At 42.5% G+C, this 19,241-nt stretch overlaps 1 protein-coding gene across 2 annotated transcripts; it reads left to right on the top strand.

Moving 5' to 3' along the window:
• Positions 1-4,287: 4,287 nt before the first annotated feature.
• Positions 4,288-17,263, top strand: LOC144945258 (NFATC2-interacting protein-like). Of its 2 annotated transcripts, XM_078873636.1 has the most exons (7): positions 4,294-4,386; positions 7,629-7,798; positions 8,075-8,173; positions 8,356-8,512; positions 11,077-11,221; positions 11,491-11,612; positions 16,198-17,263. In XM_078873636.1, the coding sequence occupies exons 1-7, from the start codon at positions 4,336-4,338 to the stop codon at positions 16,357-16,359; spliced, it is 906 nt and encodes a 301-aa protein (XP_078729762.1). In that variant the 5' UTR covers positions 4,294-4,335; the 3' UTR covers positions 16,360-17,263. The 2 variants fall into 2 exon arrangements, with proteins under 2 accessions (XP_078729763.1, XP_078729762.1); XM_078873637.1 differs by lacking the exon at positions 7,629-7,798 and having other exon boundaries at positions 4,288-4,386.
• The last annotated feature ends 1,978 nt before the right edge of the window (positions 17,264-19,241 follow it).

Genomic DNA, 19,241 nt, shown 5'->3' with positions numbered 1-19,241 from the left:
TCGAGAACGCGCACGACTAAACTAACGCGTTCGCATCCCTTGTAATTGAGATTGATTATAACACGAGCGATAGTTACATCAGGTTATCAACGTCTGTTGGCGTTGGTGTCGAAATATGAAGCGACGACGGCGAACAAAACATGCAACTTCAGTTCGTATACAAACATGCGCAATCACAAACATGTTTGCGTTAATTGGCATTGACGTTTTCGTCTAAGTGTCGTACTGAAATCATATTTTGCGTAATTGGATGGTCTAATACATTGTTTCTTACAAATGATTTTATTTTCTATTAGGCTGTGGGCATCCAGCCAGTAGTGAAAATTCCACGTGGAGGCAACTTTCTGCTCCAAATAACTAAATGTTATGAAGCCTCATACTGTACTGACACGACTAATTTCACAACAATGATGGTTAATGTCTTTTTTTTCCTCGGAAAGTATCACCAAGCCTCAATACGTTCGCGAGGCAATTAAATATATTTTATTTCTGGGACACAATTTTTTCCAGTGGTGTGTACTTAACCAATCAATCCGAAATCAGTGCTACTCCGTGATGTGATAATTTTTTATTGTTTTATATTTTTATTATTTCCCTTCTACGTGACTTTACTGAAAGAACCAAGAATAGGAATCCCCGCAGTCACGAAAGCTTTAAATAAAAAAATATAAAAAAATCCGTTATCGAAAAATTATAATTTTTATTGTGCATCGTGTACAGCTCGTCTATGGAACCCCGGGGGTTACTATGGAAACCCCGGGGTTACTATGGAACCCCCGTGGTTACCCTGGAAACCCCGGGGTACCGCCATAAGGATCATATATTCGAATCAATGCAGGCGTCTCGTGAACGTATTGAGACTTGGTGATACTTTCCAAGAGAAAAAAAGACAAACATGAACCATCATTGTTGTGAAATTAGTCGTGTCAGTAGAGTACGAAGCATTTTTATAATTTTATATTGTATATTATAGCTATTGTATATTTTAGATTTTATTTTATTAAATGTTTACATACTTTAGCTCCTTAATATTAGTTAGACTTTGTACCTTTAGTATAGTTAGACTTGTATACCACTTATTTAAGATTTAAGATTCCTATATGTTGAATGTATGCACCTTCCTGCCAAAGTAAATTCCTTGTCTGTGCGAACTTTCATGGCGAATAAAACCCTTTCTGATTCTGATATGGCCACTTTAAATTCTAAACGAGTATTTAGGCTTCATGCGGGCAGAAACCAGAACTCTTGGAGAAATAGCTCCACAAAGTCTCTACTTGCCAATGTCCCGCTCACCTTGAAGCACCCCCCCAAAGTGGGTGAATAATTCCCACAAATCTATCGGAGTATCGCTTCGCAGGAATGAGAGCCCATGCGTGTTGCATGGCGGAGAGACCGAGTTTGTGGACTGATCCCTACCCCTCCGTGTGTTCTCTAACCCCCCCCCCCAAAAGGACGAGGAGGCAGGTAGCCTGAGCCCCCCACGGCCACCTGGGCGGATGCTGAGAAGCCAGCGGCGGCCCGTGGTGGGTGCTGGTCAGGGGCCATCGGTGAGCGTTCACCCACGAGTGCCACGCAAAATCACATCTGCTTGCTTTTAACGCGTAGGCTTTCGCGACCAATATCCATAATACAGGTTTTTTGTTGTTGGGTTATATGGCGTAAATATATAAATGTGTCGTCAAACCCGCCACCACCCGTACACAGCAAATTAGTAAGGTTTGTCACGTAAACAGAACATGCCAATTCGTTACTAGTACAGCACATTGATGTGTTGGAGAGCCAAGCCACAATATTTAAAATCTGAGTACAGTAAAACCTTGGATTGCGAGCATAATTCGTTCCGGAAACGTGTTTGTAATCCAAAGCACTCATATATCAAAGCACTCGTATATCAGTTGTGATCACGTGACGCTTGGCAGACAAAGCGTATACGTACTACTCGTATTGCAAGACCTCGGTCGTTTATCAAATTAATATTTATTTTAAAAAATTGCTCATGTTGCAAAATACTCGCAGACCAAGTTACTCGCAATCCAAGGCTTTACTATACGACATTTTGCCAGTACTCAGATTTTAAATGTTGTGGCTTGGCTCTCTTAACACACCGGTGTGCTGTACAAGTAAGTAATTACAACTAAGTTGAAACCATATTATGGATCACATCTACTTCTTTACTGCGCCTTTTCGCCATCCTGATTAGGTTCCCGTCATGCTTCCAGTTGCATGTCAGGCGACAAGAACATTTGTGTTTCGATTTAAAGCTTTCGTGACTGCAGGGATTCATCTTCTTGGTTCTTTCGGTAAAGTCACGTAGAAGGGAAATAATAAAATAATAAAGATTTTACATAATAAAATACAATTTTCACGACGTTTCGGCCACAACACAAGCAGCCGTCCTCTGCTGCTTGTGTTGTGGCCGAAACATCGTGAGAATTTTATTTTATGATGTTGTATTTTTATTATTTTATTATTTCCCTTCTACGTGACTTTACCGAAAGAACCAAGAAGATGAACATTTGCGTTCTCACAGAGAATTAAATCGCCCACCCCATGCTATAGAGCAGGGGTCCCCAACTCCCGGGCCGCGGACTGGTACCGGTCCGCGGCCTGTTAGGAACCGGGCCGCACAGCAGGAAGTGAGCGGTGAGTCCGCGCGTGGCCCGCCCCCATTGTTTTATTTACCACTTCTGTCCGCGCTTCTTTCCCGCACTGTGCACTTGTCTCAGTCACAGTTTTGTTAAGCCCACAAGCTAATCCTAGCCAAAATGAGTAAAAAAACAAACGTCGTTGGAAAGCTTCTTTGAAAAGGGGGAAAGACTGAATGATGACCCCCCCCCCGGTCCGTGAAAAAATTGTCTTCCATGAAACCGGTCCTAGGTGCCAAAAAGGTTGGAGACCGCTGCTATAGAGAATGCCCTCCAGAAGATGGAAGTCACAGAGGCCCCTCCAAGTGCCTTCTGTCCACACGAGCGTCTCACATGCCCTGCTAATGGAGATGCTTGTCACATTGAAATCAAACGGAAATAGAATGTGATAAATTGACGTTTTCGTCTAAGTGTCGTACTGAAATCATATTTTGCGTAATTGGATGGTCTAATACATTGTTTCTTACAAATGATTTTATTGTCTATTAGGCTGTGGGCATCCAGCCAGTAGTGAAAATTCCACGTGGGGGCAACTTTCTGCTCCAAATAACTAAATGTTATGAAGCCTCATACTGTACTGACGCGACTAATTTCACAACAATGATGGTTAATGTCTTTTTTTTCCTCGGAAAGTATCACCAAGCCTCAATACGTTCGCGAGGCAATTAAATATATTTTATTTCTGGGACACAATTTTTTCCAGTGGTGTGTACTTAACCAATCAATCCGAAATCAGTGCTACTCCGTGATGTGATAATTTTTTATTGTTTTATATTTTTATTATTTCCCTTCTACGTGACTTTACTGAAAGAACCAAGAATAGGAATCCCCGCAGTCACGAAAGCTTTAAATAAAAAAATATAAAAAAAATCCGTTATCGAAAAATTATAATTTTTATTGTGCATCGTGTACAGCTCGTCTATGGAACCCCGGGGGTTACCCTGGAAACCCCGGGGTTACTATGGAACCCCCGTGATTACCCTGGAAACCCCGGGGTACCGCCATAAGGATCATATATTCGAATCAATGCAGGCGTCTCGTGAACGTATTGAGACTTGGTGATACTTTCCAAGAGAAAAAAAGACAAACATGAACCATCATTGTTGTGAAATTAGTCGTGTCAGTAGAGTACGAAGCATTTTTATAATTTTATATTGTATATTATAGCTATTGTATATTTTAGATTTTATTTTATTAAATGTTTACATACTTTAGCTCCTTAATATTAGTTAGACTTTGTACCTTTAGTATAGTTAGACTTGTATACCACTTATTTAAGATTTAAGATTCCTATATGTGGAATGTATGCACCTTCCTGCCAAAGTAAATTCCTTGTCTGTGCGAACTTTCATGGCGAATAAAACCCTTTCTGATTCTGATATGGCCACTTTAAATTCTAAACGAGTATTTAGGCTTCATGCGGGCAGAAACCAGAACTCTTGGAGAAATAGCTCCACAAAGTCTCTACTTGCCAATGTCCCGCTCACCTTGAAGCACCCCCCCAAAGTGGGTGAATAATTCCCACAAATCTATCGGAGTATCGCTTCGCAGGAATGAGAGCCCATGCGTGTTGCATGGCGGAGAGACCGAGTTTGTGGACTGATCCCTACCCCTCCGTGTGTTCTCTAACCCCCCCCCCCAAAAGGACGAGGAGGCAGGTAGCCTGAGCCCCCCACGGCCACCTGGGCGGATGCTGAGAAGCCAGCGGCGGCCCGTGGTGGGTGCTGGTCAGGGGCCATCGGTGAGCGTTCACCCACGAGTGCCACGCAAAATCACATCTGCTTGCTTTTAACGCGTAGGCTTTCGCGACCAATATCATCCATAATACAGGTTTTTTGTTGTTGGGTTATATGGCGTAAATATATAAATGTGTCGTCAAACCCGCCACCACCCGTACACAGCAAATTAGTAAGGTTTGTCACGTAAACAGAACATGCCAATTCGTTACTAGTACAGCACATTGATGTGTTGGAGAGCCAAGCCACAATATTTAAAATCTGAGTACAGTAAAACCTTGGATTGCGAGCATAATTCGTTCCGGAAACGTGTTTGTAATCCAAAGCACTCATATATCAAAGCACTCGTATATCAGTTGTGATCACGTGACGCTTGGCAGACAAAGCGTATACGTACTACTCGTATTGCAAGACCTCGGTCGTTTATCAAATTAATATTTATTTTAAAAAATTGCTCATGTTGCAAAATACTCGCAGACCAAGTTACTCGCAATCCAAGGCTTTACTATACGACATTTTGCCAGTACTCAGATTTTAAATGTTGTGGCTTGGCTCTCTTAACACACCGGTGTGCTGTACAAGTAAGTAATTACAACTAAGTTGAAACCATATTATGGATCACATCTACTTCTTTACTGCGCCTTTTCGCCATCCTGATTAGGTTCCCGTCATGCTTCCAGTTGCATGTCAGGCGACAAGAACATTTGTGTTTCGATTTAAAGCTTTCGTGACTGCAGGGATTCATCTTCTTGGTTCTTTCGGTAAAGTCACGTAGAAGGGAAATAATAAAATAATAAAGATTTTACATAATAAAATACAATTTTCACGACGTTTCGGCCACAACACAAGCAGCCGTCCTCTGCTGCTTGTGTTGTGGCCGAAACATCGTGAGAATTTTATTTTATGATGTTGTATTTTTATTATTTTATTATTTCCCTTCTACGTGACTTTACCGAAAGAACCAAGAAGATGAACATTTGCGTTCTCACAGAGAATTAAATCGCCCACCCCATGCTATAGAGCAGGGGTCCCCAACTCCCGGGCCGCGGACTGGTACCGGTCCGCGGCCTGTTAGGAACCGGGCCGCACAGCAGGAAGTGAGCGGTGAGTCCGCGCGTGGCCCGCCCCCATTGTTTTATTTACCACTTCTGTCCGCGCTTCTTTCCCGCACTGTGCACTTGTCTCAGTCACAGTTTTGTTAAGCCCACAAGCTAATCCTAGCCAAAATGAGTAAAAAAACAAACGTCGTTGGAAAGCTTCTTTGAAAAGGGGGAAAGACTGAATGATGACCCCCCCCCCGGTCCGTGAAAAAATTGTCTTCCATGAAACCGGTCCTAGGTGCCAAAAAGGTTGGAGACCGCTGCTATAGAGAATGCCCTCCAGAAGATGGAAGTCACAGAGGCCCCTCCAAGTGCCTTCTGTCCACACGAGCGTCTCACATGCCCTGCTAATGGAGATGCTTGTCACATTGAAATCAAACGTAAATAGAATGTGATAAATGAAGTGAAAACCAAATTGCATATCATGGGTTGATTTTGCATTTATTGGTAATTAAGTTAAAACCATCGACCTGCTATTATTGAGAATCCTGTGAAATCACAAGTGGAATAAAACTGGATTCAGACTGAGGATATCAATAATAGCAGTTGAGTGCTCTGATCTGATATTACCTGTCTGAGCCACCCAGCCACTTCTCATACTGTTAAACAGGACCCTGCGGGGTGGGCTGGTAGGAACGAATAACCAAAGAATATAAACATAATGTATTATTACACTTGTTAAGCCAGGAAAGCCCCACTGAGTCAAAAGGTTTTTGTAGGGTCCTGCCAAGTGTTTGCAGTAGGGGGGCGATGTTGCTACACCTAATCGGACGATACGAAGGGAGAGATTGAGGCCTAGTTCTAGGCTTTAGGCCTAGCTGTAGGCTTTAGGGCGCTGTGAGTTAATTTTTAATTTAAATGTTTTAATGATTTATGTAAAAGCTTTAAATTTAAATGTTTCTATTTAAAAACATGAGGGAATGTAACATTGTTAAACATAACTCCCTTTCACACACGCGGGGGTACGATACGAAGGGAGAGTTTCAGGCCTAGTTCTAGGCTTTAGGCCTAGCTGTAGGCTTTAGGGCGCTGTGAGTTTTTTTATTTAACTTCAAAGTTTTAATTAAAAGCTATCTCAGGGAATTATTAGGGCGCTGTGAGTTTTTTATTTAATTTCAAAGTTTTAATTTAAAGCTATCTCAGGGAATTATAAGGGAATGTTACACTTGTTTAGCCAGGAAAGCCTCATTAATTTAAATGTTTTAATTAAAAGCTATCTGAGGGAATTATAAGGGAATGTTACACTTGTTTAGCCAGGATAGCGTCACTGAGTCTAAAGGTTTTTGTAGGGTCATGCCAAGTGTTTGCAGTAGGAGGCGATGTTGCTACCAGGATAGCGTCACTGAGTCTAAAGGTTTTTGTAGGGTCATGCCAAGTGTTTGCAGTAGGGGGCGATGTTGATACACGGACGGACGGACAAACGGACGGACGATATAATCTATTGGTGTCTGGTCCACTTCGTTCCTACCAGTATAATATATGCCATGTACCAGGTGCACTGTACACCATGTAAAACCAAGGAAATGTACAGACTAAGGTCATCTCATTCCCTTAGGAATTAACACTGCCTGAAGTTCTTACAAAAACATACACAACAGAATAATATTTCAGGGAGTTCTCTTTCGAACAAAGAGTATGCAATCTGCGCAGTCCACCGTGACCTTTACTTCTTAATACAAGTTATTGTATTATAAATCCATCAGACTGACAAAAAATGCAGTAGCCAAGGAAGATTTCTACATGGGCCACTGACACGAAAGAAGTAGTGCATCGTTGAACATCAGTCAATGTTAAGCAAAGCATTGGGTTTAAGTGATCTCTTCCTCTGCTGCGCTGTCCGGTGTGCGTTTGTCCAAAGAGGATGTTAATCTGTGACGCACCTTTGTTTTCTCAACGAAGGTAAAATGTGACCTTCATCTCTTTGGATCAGCGGTGGCCAACTGGAGTCTCCCGAGCTGCATACGGCTCTTTAATCCAACACATGCGGCTCTATCGAAAGGGCATAACGGAGAGCATACTATCACGGTAGCAAAGAATAAATGAATGTCTCCTGTGCTGTGCTGAAAACTGTCTATATATATACTTATATATACACTTGGCTCTTTCCAGAACTCATAAGTACTTTTTGACTCTTCGAATGTTAACAGGTTGGCCACCCCTGCTTTGGAGACATTGACGAGAAGCAAAAAGATTATCTGGATTTGGAAATAATTGACACCGAGTCATGCCCACCAGTGAAGAAAATGAAGTGTGTACCCAAGTCAAAGACTAATTTCATCTGTATTTCTGATTCGGATGAGGACCTCAGTCAAGAAGAGTGAGTATAGGAGAATGTGTCCAACTTTAATGTTAAAACTTAACCATTTTTTTTACATTTCTGTCAACTATTTGTGGTGCTGGAGAAGCCATCAGTGCCAACATTTTCAGGCATACATGTCAAGCTGGAGCACTAACAAGACAGTGAACAATGGAATAGAGAGAATTTACTTGAAGACAATTTTTTAAACCCTTTTTACCTCACATTTGTGTCGCTCTAATTTGTAAATTAACGCTTTTCTTTTGTTTTCTATTATTTGTGTCTCCTTGTTGGTAGAGACTCATGGAAGAATAATTCCCCAGCCCCACCATCTCCACCAGCACCTCGGACTCGCGGCCAACAGAGACCCAGGGGAAGCCTTGACTCCAAAATGTTGTGAGCATTCCTCTTTGCGTGGTCATACTGATCTGTCAATGCACTCGCATATTTGTGCCCTTCAGGTTTCGGTCTGCATTACTATGCAGATTATATTTCTGGTAATAATGGCGTGTGGATGCAGGAAACGTGAACACCCTGCTGCATTGTCACTTGAGGCCACTGCGATTCTGCTACCACAGGGAAGTGGATCGTTTGCTGAGTGCTTGCCGGAGTGAGGTGGACACAAGTGGCCTGGATGACTCATTCTCACTGGTTCCTCCACCTGACGCTCCTAAGGAGGAGGTCACTGCTAAGGTCCGCTGCCAAAGCAAAGTTCACCGGATCAAGCTTTTACATGTATGTATTGACCTCTGATCCACCTCACGTTTCCAAAATGGTAAATTAATGCTTTGCCTTACCAGGAGTGAAGTATGTCTCGGAGTGTCTTTATTTTAACTGTGATTCCAGTTATGTGTTTTTGTCTGATGTTTCTGGGTTGTACCTCATATGCTGGGGAGTAAAACATTGGATATTATGCCTATACAGTGCAACTGTGAAACCTATACAGAAATATTGTTTTCCTAATGAACGCTCTTTATTTACAAGTTTTTACTAAATTGATTTGAGTTTGTATTTCTCTACTCTTTGGTTCTTTCGGTAAAGTCACGGTATAAAATAAAATAAATCACGACGTTTCGGGCGCAACACAAGCGTCCGTCATCAGGTGGGAAAGCATGATCTGGTACTGAGGCAGACTGTTTAAAAGTTTTGAAATGGGTGTAGCCCAAGGGTCGTAAAGAAGTGGGCAGGGCTAGTGATGTTAATGTGAGAAATTAGCATGTAACTAAGATCGGAGAGCGGCCTCCTCGACGAGGGCACGGAAGTGGCTATGTTAATGTGAGAGATTAGCATGTTAATCTAAAATCTGAGAGTGGTGCAATCCAAAGGCATGAGTGCAACCCAATGGGTGCAATCCAAAGGGCATGTGAGCATGAGAGTGCAATCCAAAGGAATGAGAGTGCAATGCAAAGGACATGTGAGCATGAGAGATCTAAGAGAGAGGCATAGAGAGAGAGACAGAGAGTCGGAAATAACAGCTGACATAGCCAGGTAGGATGGAAACATCACAGTCAGTTAAGACTTTACCTGGTTAATAGCGTCCTTCCTCTCGGTTGAAGTTGTGTCTGTGTGTATATATCTGGATGGCTTCATGAACAAATCTCTGAAGGTAGCCGGTAGGTTTGCAGAGTACCTCTGTCTTGGAAAAATCAATTTCGTGTGAGCCCACAGCGTTAAAACAATGATCAGCAACGGCAGAGGTATTGGTCCTACCGTGTTTCAGATCTGCCTTGTGTTCACAAACGCGGTCCGAGACATGTCGTTTCGTTTCCCCAATGTTACTGCTGCCGCAACCACAACTCAGTTTGTAGACACCAGGGTATTGCATGTCAGGAATCACATCCTTTATAGATGGGATTAAATCACGGATTTTGTGTACTGTGTTGAAACGAACTTGGATCTTGTGTTTGTTTAAGATTTGGAAATATTTTTGGTAACCCCTGCTATGTAACCGAAAGAACCAAATAATAATTCCTGCAGTCACGAAAGTTCTAAAATTAAGATTGTAAAGTGATGGTTTTGGTTGGATCCTCCGAAGGTTGTCTCCACATGGTTGGGGAGACAGCTTTGCAGATTGTACGGTCCGAATATCCGTTCATCCTGAGGGCTTGGTGTAGGTGCTCCAACTCACTGGCTAGGTGGTGCTGGTTGGAAATGCAACGGGCTCTATAGTGTAGTTTTTTGATGAGGGAATTCTTCTGGGCTGGATGGTGGTGGGAGTCAGGCTTTAGATAGGAATCCATGTGGGTGGCTTTCCTGTAGACGGAATGTCCCAATGAGCCATCAGGTCTCTTCTCGATCAAAACATCCAGGAATGGTAGCTTGCCATCTTTTTCCACTTCTATGGTGAATTTGATAGACTGGTGTATAGAATTGATGTGGTTGAGAAATTGATTCAGTGCTGGCAGGCCATGTGGCCAAATGACGAATGTGTCATCCACGCATCTCTTCCACAAGGAAGGACGTAGGGTGGATGTCTGGATGGCATCTGTCTCAAATTTCTCCATGAAAACATTTGCTACCACTGGCGATAAGGGAGAACCTATTGGGGTACCCTCATTTTTTTGTAGAATGTACCATTCCAGGTGAAGTATGTGTTGGCAAGGCAGTGCCTTACCAAAGTTGGTACATCAGGATTCAGTCCTTTTTGGACCAAGTCTTCAATGATTGCAATGGTGTCAGGTACAGGTACATTGGTGAACAGAGAGACTACATTGAAACTGACAAGCAAATCATCTGGAGACAGTGAGATGTCCTTGATTAGAGAAACCAAGTGAGCTGAGTTAAGTACAGCTGAGGTGGACTTCCCCTTGGAAGGAAGCAGAGTCTCAGAAATAAATCGGTCCAGTTTGTAGGTGGGTGAGTTAATGGTAGAGACGATAAGATGGAGCGGGGTACCTACTTTGTATTTTTCATTTCACAGAAGCAAACGATTCCCTTGTACATCTAAATATATGTTTACTTATTCTTTGGGTCTTTCGGTAAAGTCACGTAGATGGTTCAAAGAAAATAACAAAAAACTACGACGTTTAGATCACAACACAAGCGATAGTCATCAGGAGGAAAGAGGGATGACTCACTGACGATCGCTTGGGTTGTGATTGAAACGTCGTAGTTTTTTGTTATTTTCTTTCAACCATCTACTTGACTTTACCGAAAGACCCAAAGAATATCAATTCCTGCAGTCACGAAAGCTTTAAGTCAAGATTTATATGTTTACTTGTAACTTATCTGCCAGGCATGACTCGATCAAGCAGCTTTGATTAATTATCCTGTTTTGTGGTGCATTGCTGTGGCCTCAGGACGAGTGCTTCCATTCCGTCATAAGCCACATTGCTATCACCTTGGAGGTGGAACCTGCGAGGGTGAGCCTCTTCCTACATGAAAAGGAGATCTCTCCCACTGACACGCCCTTGTCAGTCCAGCTGTCCATCACCGACATTATCGGTGAGTCACACTGGCACGTACTGCATGCATCTGTGGCTTGCCACTCGCCACACATTAGCGGACTGTGGTTTTCACTAAATTATGAATATTTTTGAATCACCGTGTCTTCGGGTTTCTTCTTTACATACGAGTGACACTTGAAACTTGGTAACATTATACATGAATTCGCATGAGCCACAGCAGAGAACATTGAAGCCCATTTGATCTTGACCCACTGAGGCCTTATTTTGTACACTGAATAATGTATGATGTTTCCACCTTTATTACAGAATGCATCATCACAAAATCAGCCCCGGCTCGAGAAGGACCCACACATAAGCCTGCTAATGCCATCGCTCTGAAAGTGCAGAGCACAGAGAAAAACTCAACCCAGATTATAACCATCGGCAAGGTATGGAGTCTTTTGTTCGACACAAACTAGCACTAAATTGACTTTTGTCTCAAAGTTAAATGTTTATCATTGCATAGTCTGATTTTTTTTAAACATTCCATGAAGTTTATCAAAAAATAATATGTTATTGTGTTCCTCCAGCATGTTTTATTAAGTTTATTAAGCAAATTCTGTATAATTTACACCACAATTTTATTGTGCACTCAAGTTGTCTAAACTTTACATTTATATGTCTCATAGCACGATGCTGATAGCACAGTTGGGATACAATTTTAAATGACAGCTGCTTAGGACAGCTACTTAGGACTACTTGGGACATTTCTCCCAGTCAACGCTTAGGATGCATTGCTCAAATTTGACAGGCTCATTATGAATACTGAAGATATGTAAACTACACATGATAATGTCAATACCAATTTACTTTAATAATAATAGTTAAATGCAGAGGATGTCTACCGTGGTGGACATGGGGAGATAAGTAATACTGTACTTGGTGTTTGCTTGTTAATGGAAGTCTGCAGCATGCTATGAAACTGAGTGCACGTGAGCTATTAAGGGGACCCTTAAAAGCACTGAGCGCAACTTTATTATCCAGATGCAGACACGCACAACCGGATGTTGGTGCGTGTGTGCTCTTTATTTATTCATGGGCGCAACTACATATTTGCAGCTGTGGATATTTCTTTTGTAAATAATTTTGAGGTAAACTTGCACATTTTTTCAGCAAAAAAAATCACTTTTCTATAGCACAGTTTTATCTTTAATTTGACATCAAAATTGTTGTGGGGCTTGTGGTTGTGGTAGAGATAGGAATACAGAGAAATATAAATGTGGAACATAGTAGTCTCCCCCTATGGAAGAAGCTAAAAACAAAGAGATAGCAATTAGCCCCTAAACTACAGTTTATATTTAGAAAACAAATATAGTGTGCTTTTATTGATTTCAAACTTAGCTTGAATGCATCATTGCATTAGCTCTGTCTGTAACATGTCACAATAATTATTGTAAAGATCATCCAATATGAATGCAATGTTACTATAAGGTTGTTTTGCTATTCGGGACTTACCTGAGAGGAAACCGGCAAAATTTATCTAAATCTTTTATATAAAAGTAATTTTTGTCTGCCTGTCTGTGTGTGTACACACCTTTGTGACGCTTTTAACTGACAAACTGTGGGGTTTATGTATCAAAAAAGTACCCGGATACCACACAATAAGCCCCAGAACGAAAAAGTGCTATTCGTTTTTACCATCCATCAAGTTTAAAGTAGTTAAATTAACAATGTATTCCTTTTATACGCTGAGGGCAGCGCCAACGCACGCATCTGCACATGCGTGAGAACGCTGACTCGGTGGGGACAGGGAAAAATTATCATACACGTTAAAAACGCAAAAAAAACACAACACTGAGGTAAATTCTTCAAAGTGTTATATCCTCTTCTCCCCCCCCACCCCAATGTTTGCAGTTACTACTATAGAGCCGCTAGATACTACTGTAATACGAGAGCTCTCCGACAAGCCCCGATCAGTGGATAGGCTCCGCCGCTTGGGCCATCACCCAATCAGAGGGATGGGCCGAGGTTAGGGGCGGAGCTCAGAAGGCTCTGGGGAAGTAACCATCTAGAAGGTTCGTGAGGGGGCGTGGCTGTAGGCGGGGATTGGTGACGTAGGCCAGGGGATATAAGGGAAGGCGGAAGAGAGCTCAGGGTCAGTGTGTGGAGTCAGAGCGGGACCACGTCGCTCGCCTCCGGGACGCCAGCGGCTACTACTGTAGAGTGGGTGGGGGGATGGTGGGGGGGGGGAGGTAGCAGCCCAGCCCTAGGCGGCCAAGGTGCCACCTTGGCCGGCTGGACAATCTCGCCAAGGCCGATGACACTCCGCGGGACTAGGCCTCACCACGGCACTCTGAAGTTAGTAGATACTGCTATAAAGTCGGTAGATACTACTGCTGTCTGTAGAAACTACTGTAGAGTTACGAGATACTACTATAGAATCAGTAGTTACGACTATAGTTGGTACATACTATAGAGTTAGTAGCTACTACTATAGTCAGGAGTATATATTACTGTAAAGTTAGTAGATACTGCTATAGAGTCGATAGATACTATTCTCCAATCGATAGATCCTATTATAGTCGGTAGATACTACTACAGTCAGTAGATACTACTGCAGAGTCACTAGATACTACTAAGAGTCAGTAGTTACGACTATAGAGTCGGTACATACTATTGTAGAGTCGGGAGATACTACTGCAGTCGGCAGATGCTCCTATAGAGTCAGAAGATTCTGCTATATAGTCAGCAGATACTACTATAGAGTTAGTTGTTACTACTATCGTCAGTAGATACTACAATAGAGTAAATAGATACTACAATAGATTCAGTAGATACTACTGTAGAGTCAGTAGTTGCTACTACAGTCAGTAGATACTACTGCAGAGTCACTAGATACTACTATAGAGTCACTAGTTACGACTATAGAGTCGGTACATACTATTGTAGAGTCGGGAGATACTACTGCAGTCGGCAGATGCTCCTATAGAGTCAGCAGATTCTGCTATATAGTCAGCAGATACTACTATAGAGTTAGTAGTTACTACTATCGTCAGTAGATACTACAATAGAGTAAATAGATACTACAATAGATTCAGTAGATACTACTGTAGAGTCAGTAGTTGCTAGTACAGTCAGTAGATACTACTGCAGTCACTAGATACTACTATAGAGTCAGTAGTTACGACTATAGAGTCGGTACATACTATTGTAGAGTCGGGAGCTACTACTGCAGTCGGCAGATGCTCCTATAGAGTCAGCAGATTCTGCTATATAGTCAGCAGATACTACTATAGAGTTAGTAGTTACTACTATCGTCAGTAGATACTACAATAGAGTAAATAGATACTACAATAGATTCAGTAAATACTACTGTAGAGTCAGTAGTTGCTACTACAGTCAGTAGATACCACTATAGTCACTATATACTGCTGCAGTCAGTAGATATGACTATAGAGTCAGCAAGATACTGCTGTAGAGTCTGCAGATACTACTGTAATGTTCTTGAAGGAGACTTCTTAGAGGCCACACGCTTTTATTCACTAACAGTTACGACATCTTGACACACTGGGGAATGGCCCCTTTACCACAACCTAGGGAGGTACAGCCTCCGGGCTATTCTAACCACACTGTCTACTCAAGCCCTACGGCTCTTTAGCCTAGGGGAGGCTAACCCACACTGGCACCCCGCTCAGCCCGGCCCTGTCAGAGGACATCGGTGGCTTGGGGTCCAGGGTCTTCGAGCGGCTTCTTGCTTCAGCTTGAGATGAACTAACTCCCGCTCTCCGGGAGCCGTCTTATATACTCCCTCTCTCTGAGGGGCGGGGGTTCTGGGGGCCCCCAGCTCTCGCCAGCCCCCTCCCCTCAGAGCGGTTCCAACCGCCTCTTGCCCGACCGGTTCGGACCGGTTCAGACCGGTACCTACCCCTCCCCTAGGTTGTGGGGCGTGTGTCTATCTTGACCGCCACACTACTATAGTCAGCAGATACTACTACGATCAATCAATCAATAGGCCTGTGTCTCGAGAAACAATTATTTTGCGCCTTATGAGGTCAGCTGTAGGTTTTCCAGCGCCTAGAATTATTTAGAAGGCCAATCCTTGCCACAGCAATTGCAAGTGAATGCGGTGGCAGCTATAGAGTCTGCAGATACTACTATAGAGTCAGTATTTAATACTATGGAGTTGATTGATACTCCTATAGAGTCGGCAGATACTATTATAGTCAGTAGATACTGCTACAGTCAGTAGATACTATACAGTCAGATACCAGATACTACTACGGTCAGTAGATACTGCTATAGTCAGCAGATACTCCTGCAGAGTTAGTAGTTACTACTATAGTCGGTAGATACTACCGTAGAGTCGGTAGATACTAGTATAGTCAGTCAATAATACTCCAGTCAGTAGATACCACTACAGTTAGTAGCTACAACTACAGAGTCTGCAGATACTACTATAGAGTCAGTATATACTACTCAATCTATTGTATATAGGGTGTGTAGGTATATATGCCTACGGGGGGGGGGGTCGACAATTTTCGGAAACCTTTTAGATCAACTATTTACCCCCCACTTTCTAATTATTTTTGATTCGGGACTTCTAGAAGCCGCTTATAATTTTGTTGACGGGCAAATGGACAAACGGAACGCCGGGCTTTCACAATAGCTTAGTATTTGTATATGTTATGTTTTTAAGAGAAGACAAGTTTTGTAATATATTTTTCCCCCGGGCAACGCCGGGTACTTCCTGCTAGTAGTTTATAAAATTGTGGCTATAAATACCAGTGCAAATAGGATTATCCTTGGTGACCAAGGCGATGACGTAATTTCGTGCAACATTTCTTGACATCACACTGCGGATGATGCTTGACAAATCCATCTTGTGCGGCTTATATCTAACTTCATTTTTGGTAATTAAACACCAGATTAAGTTGGGAAGCAGTACATAATGTGCGAGTATGCATTATTTTCTCCCCTTGTATAAAAGCTGAAGATAAATTCCTTGGTGGTGACATCCCTACCCCTTAAATCCAGACGGAGCCCCTGAGCGTGTTGATGGAGAAGTACACAGCGTCGGTGGGGTCGGGCAAGCAACGTTTGATGTTTCTGCTTGACGGAGAGGACCTTGATGGCACCAGCACGCCCCACGAGCTCGACCTGGAGGATGGCGACCTCATCGATGTGCGGGTCATGTGATGGCAAATAATTGGTAATATACGCCATTACGTAGACTTCAAACTGTCGCTGCTGAATTGTGTGCCCAGCCAAGGCAAGGCTGGATTATAATTCTGAAGTTTTGCCATCGATCCCACGAGTGTACCAGTGTTGTGTTGGAGAACGAATGTTTACCAGTCCTAATCAGCCTCTTTCGTTACTGTTTGTCAATGCAATGTTTTTAAATGTAACCACATTCATCACAACCACATACCATAAACAAAATATAAGCAAAACTACAATTTAAGCTCAACCACAAGTCAACATATAATTGCAACCACATTGTTACTATAACCATAATCACAACAACCTGATAACCACAAGCTTCACCACAACCATCACAATCCAATCACAACCACCATATAACCACAACCATAACTACATTACAATTATTACCACACTATAACCACAACCATGACAACAAAAATTGGGACGAAATCACAACCATAAGGGCATTTTAACCACAACTGCAACCATAATAACATCATAATCGCAGCCATAACTGCATTCTAACCACAACCATAAGCACAACCACGGCACGTGCCTGCCCCCACCCCTTCCGTGAAAATGTTCTGCATAGTATTTGGAAGATTCGGAGCATGAAAAACGAACACATGGGAGCCTTATAAAGTATATATGTATAAATCGATTTTTTTTTTATTTTACCATCGAACCTTTTGGGTTGTGTTTGGACCTCAAATAGCTGCTTTCTACCAGCACTTTCCCCTACTGTGTACAAGGCTAACGAACACTTTCACATTTATCACTCTGTGTTCTTGCGTCAGATGCTGTTGAGAATGGCAGCTCCTGATTGAGCCATCTGGGAATGTCTGATGTGATTGTTGTAACAGTGACCAAAATGGCACTGAATAAAATGTATGTTACAGCTATGAGTGGTTTACTCCCAACATAAGTCTGTTGTTTTCCTAGACGAGTTCAAAGTCTCAAGTATGCAATTATGTAACGGTTTTATGACCTCTTGTACTTTAAATAAATAAACATTGACAAGCCTGTCACTGTATTTTATACATGATCCTTATGGCGGTACCCCGGGGTACCAAATAATACAAAATGGCCGAGGCAATTAAATGTTTTATTTCTCGGACACTATTTTTTTCCAGGGGTGTATGTACTTAACTTCGCGACTGGGGTACCAACCAATCCAAAATCGGTGCTACCCCGCGATGTCGAAACGCAGCGAGAACAATTGTGCTGAAACCCTGAACGCTCGTACTCACCGTGGTGGTGCATCGTGTACAGCTCGTCGAGATGAGTCGATTGCCGCATCGCCGATCATCAACAGACTAAAAATGACTGCATCACGGACATTATGCGAGAGCCGGGATACTATGGTACCCCGGGGTACCGCCATAAGGTTCACTTGTATAATACAGTAATATCTGGTTCAACAAACCCTGAAACCAGAGTCCGTACTCGTATTGAATTCTGAACTCAATCGTTACAGTTATCGAATTTCACAAGCTTTACCCCGTTTATGGCAATGACTTTTCTCCCAAGCACCGGGTTTTGTGTTGTTTTTTCTCCCCTTCGCACTTGGTAACAGTGTCATCGTACTTCATGTGAAGAGACACATTTCCACTTGCAAAATGTTTTCGTCGAAAGTGGTGAAGCATATGTAATGGAATTTGGAAGTTGACATCACAACTATTTCTGGGGTCTCAACAATTGCTTCTTCACTACACAAGATGCTGCACTTTCTCACATGTCCTGTAAGAACTGGTTGTCGAATGATAATAAAAAAAAGTTTGTTTTACTTCACAGAGCTTGAATATAAGTGAAACACTTAAATTGTGGGGGGTTTTGTACAGTCATTGGTTATGGGGCTGAGGCAAGATGTCGGGAGTTCGATCCCAACTTGGATGTCGGGAGTTCGATCCCAACTTTTGACACTGTGTATTTGGAGTTTGCATGCTCTCCCTATGGTCGTGATGATTTTTCTCCGTATTTTCCCTCCACATTTGGAAACATGCATTTAGATTATTTGGCTGCTATACATTTCCACATAAGTCACTTCATTGAGCTATCATTTTGTGACCTGGTTGCATTTGAAAAATAGCTATAGAGCTCAGTGGGCCTGACCTAGCAAAATAAAAAAAGATAGCAATCTATCCAGAAACAACAAACTACATTTGTCAATAACATTACCTTAAAAGGTTACAATCGGCAATTTTTGGGCCATTGCCCTTCATAGCACAACGCTTTCAAAACTAAAGTATTGGTCATCTTGGCCACTTCCCTTTGGAATAAATGTTTAGGCATTTATATAATATTTTTTTCAGTAAAAGTGGTTTCCTGCTCAAGTGAGCGTGAGGGGGAGCGTTCATCTGTTGAGTGGAAATTCAACATTCTTTTCGATAACGTTACACAATAGTACAGTACTTAACATTATTGATCCAGGAAAGATGGTAGACTTGAGTCGACCCGCTGCTCAGATTTATGTACAAAAACAATTATACCTGCATGTATGCGCATGCAACCCAAACGTAGTATGTATATAGGGTTAGGGCATGTCCCTGCCTACCCGTTCATCTCACTACTCCGCGCACTCTCCTACCGCACCGCTCTCATCTCACTCCACTCCTATCATCCAGCCTCCCATCTCGCTCTACTCCCCTCTGCGCACTCTCCGACCTCTTCCTCTCTCATCTACCAACCTCCACGTGCTTTCTCTTAAAGTCCTAGGGTCGTTCTTCTCTGTTGCCCTCATTGCCTGGAACTACCTTTACCACCCCCCCAAGCCATCCGTGCTGCCGACCTCCGACTCCTATTCAAGTCATTACCTCCCCCCCCTCTACCTGGGGCGGAGTTACCTGGATCTTTGTGAAGTAAACGTGCTCGACTGT

Source organism: Lampetra fluviatilis, chromosome 37 (genome assembly GCF_964198595.1).
Source record: "Lampetra fluviatilis chromosome 37, kcLamFluv1.1, whole genome shotgun sequence".
NCBI lineage: Eukaryota > Metazoa > Chordata > Hyperoartia > Petromyzontiformes > Petromyzontidae > Lampetra > Lampetra fluviatilis.
This window is presented reverse-complemented; position numbering and strand designations above follow the sequence as displayed.

Coding starts and splice junctions, on each gene's coding strand:
- LOC144945258 (XM_078873636.1), top strand. CDS start 4,336: ATGCTGAGAAGCCAGCGGCGGCCCGTGGTGGGTGCTGGTCAGGGGCCA. Junction 8,513..11,076: donor ACCGGATCAAGCTTTTACAT/GTATGTATTGAC, acceptor CTGTGGCCTCAG/GACGAGTGCTTCCATTCCGT. Junction 11,222..11,490: donor GTCCATCACCGACATTATCG/GTGAGTCACACT, acceptor CCTTTATTACAG/AATGCATCATCACAAAATCA.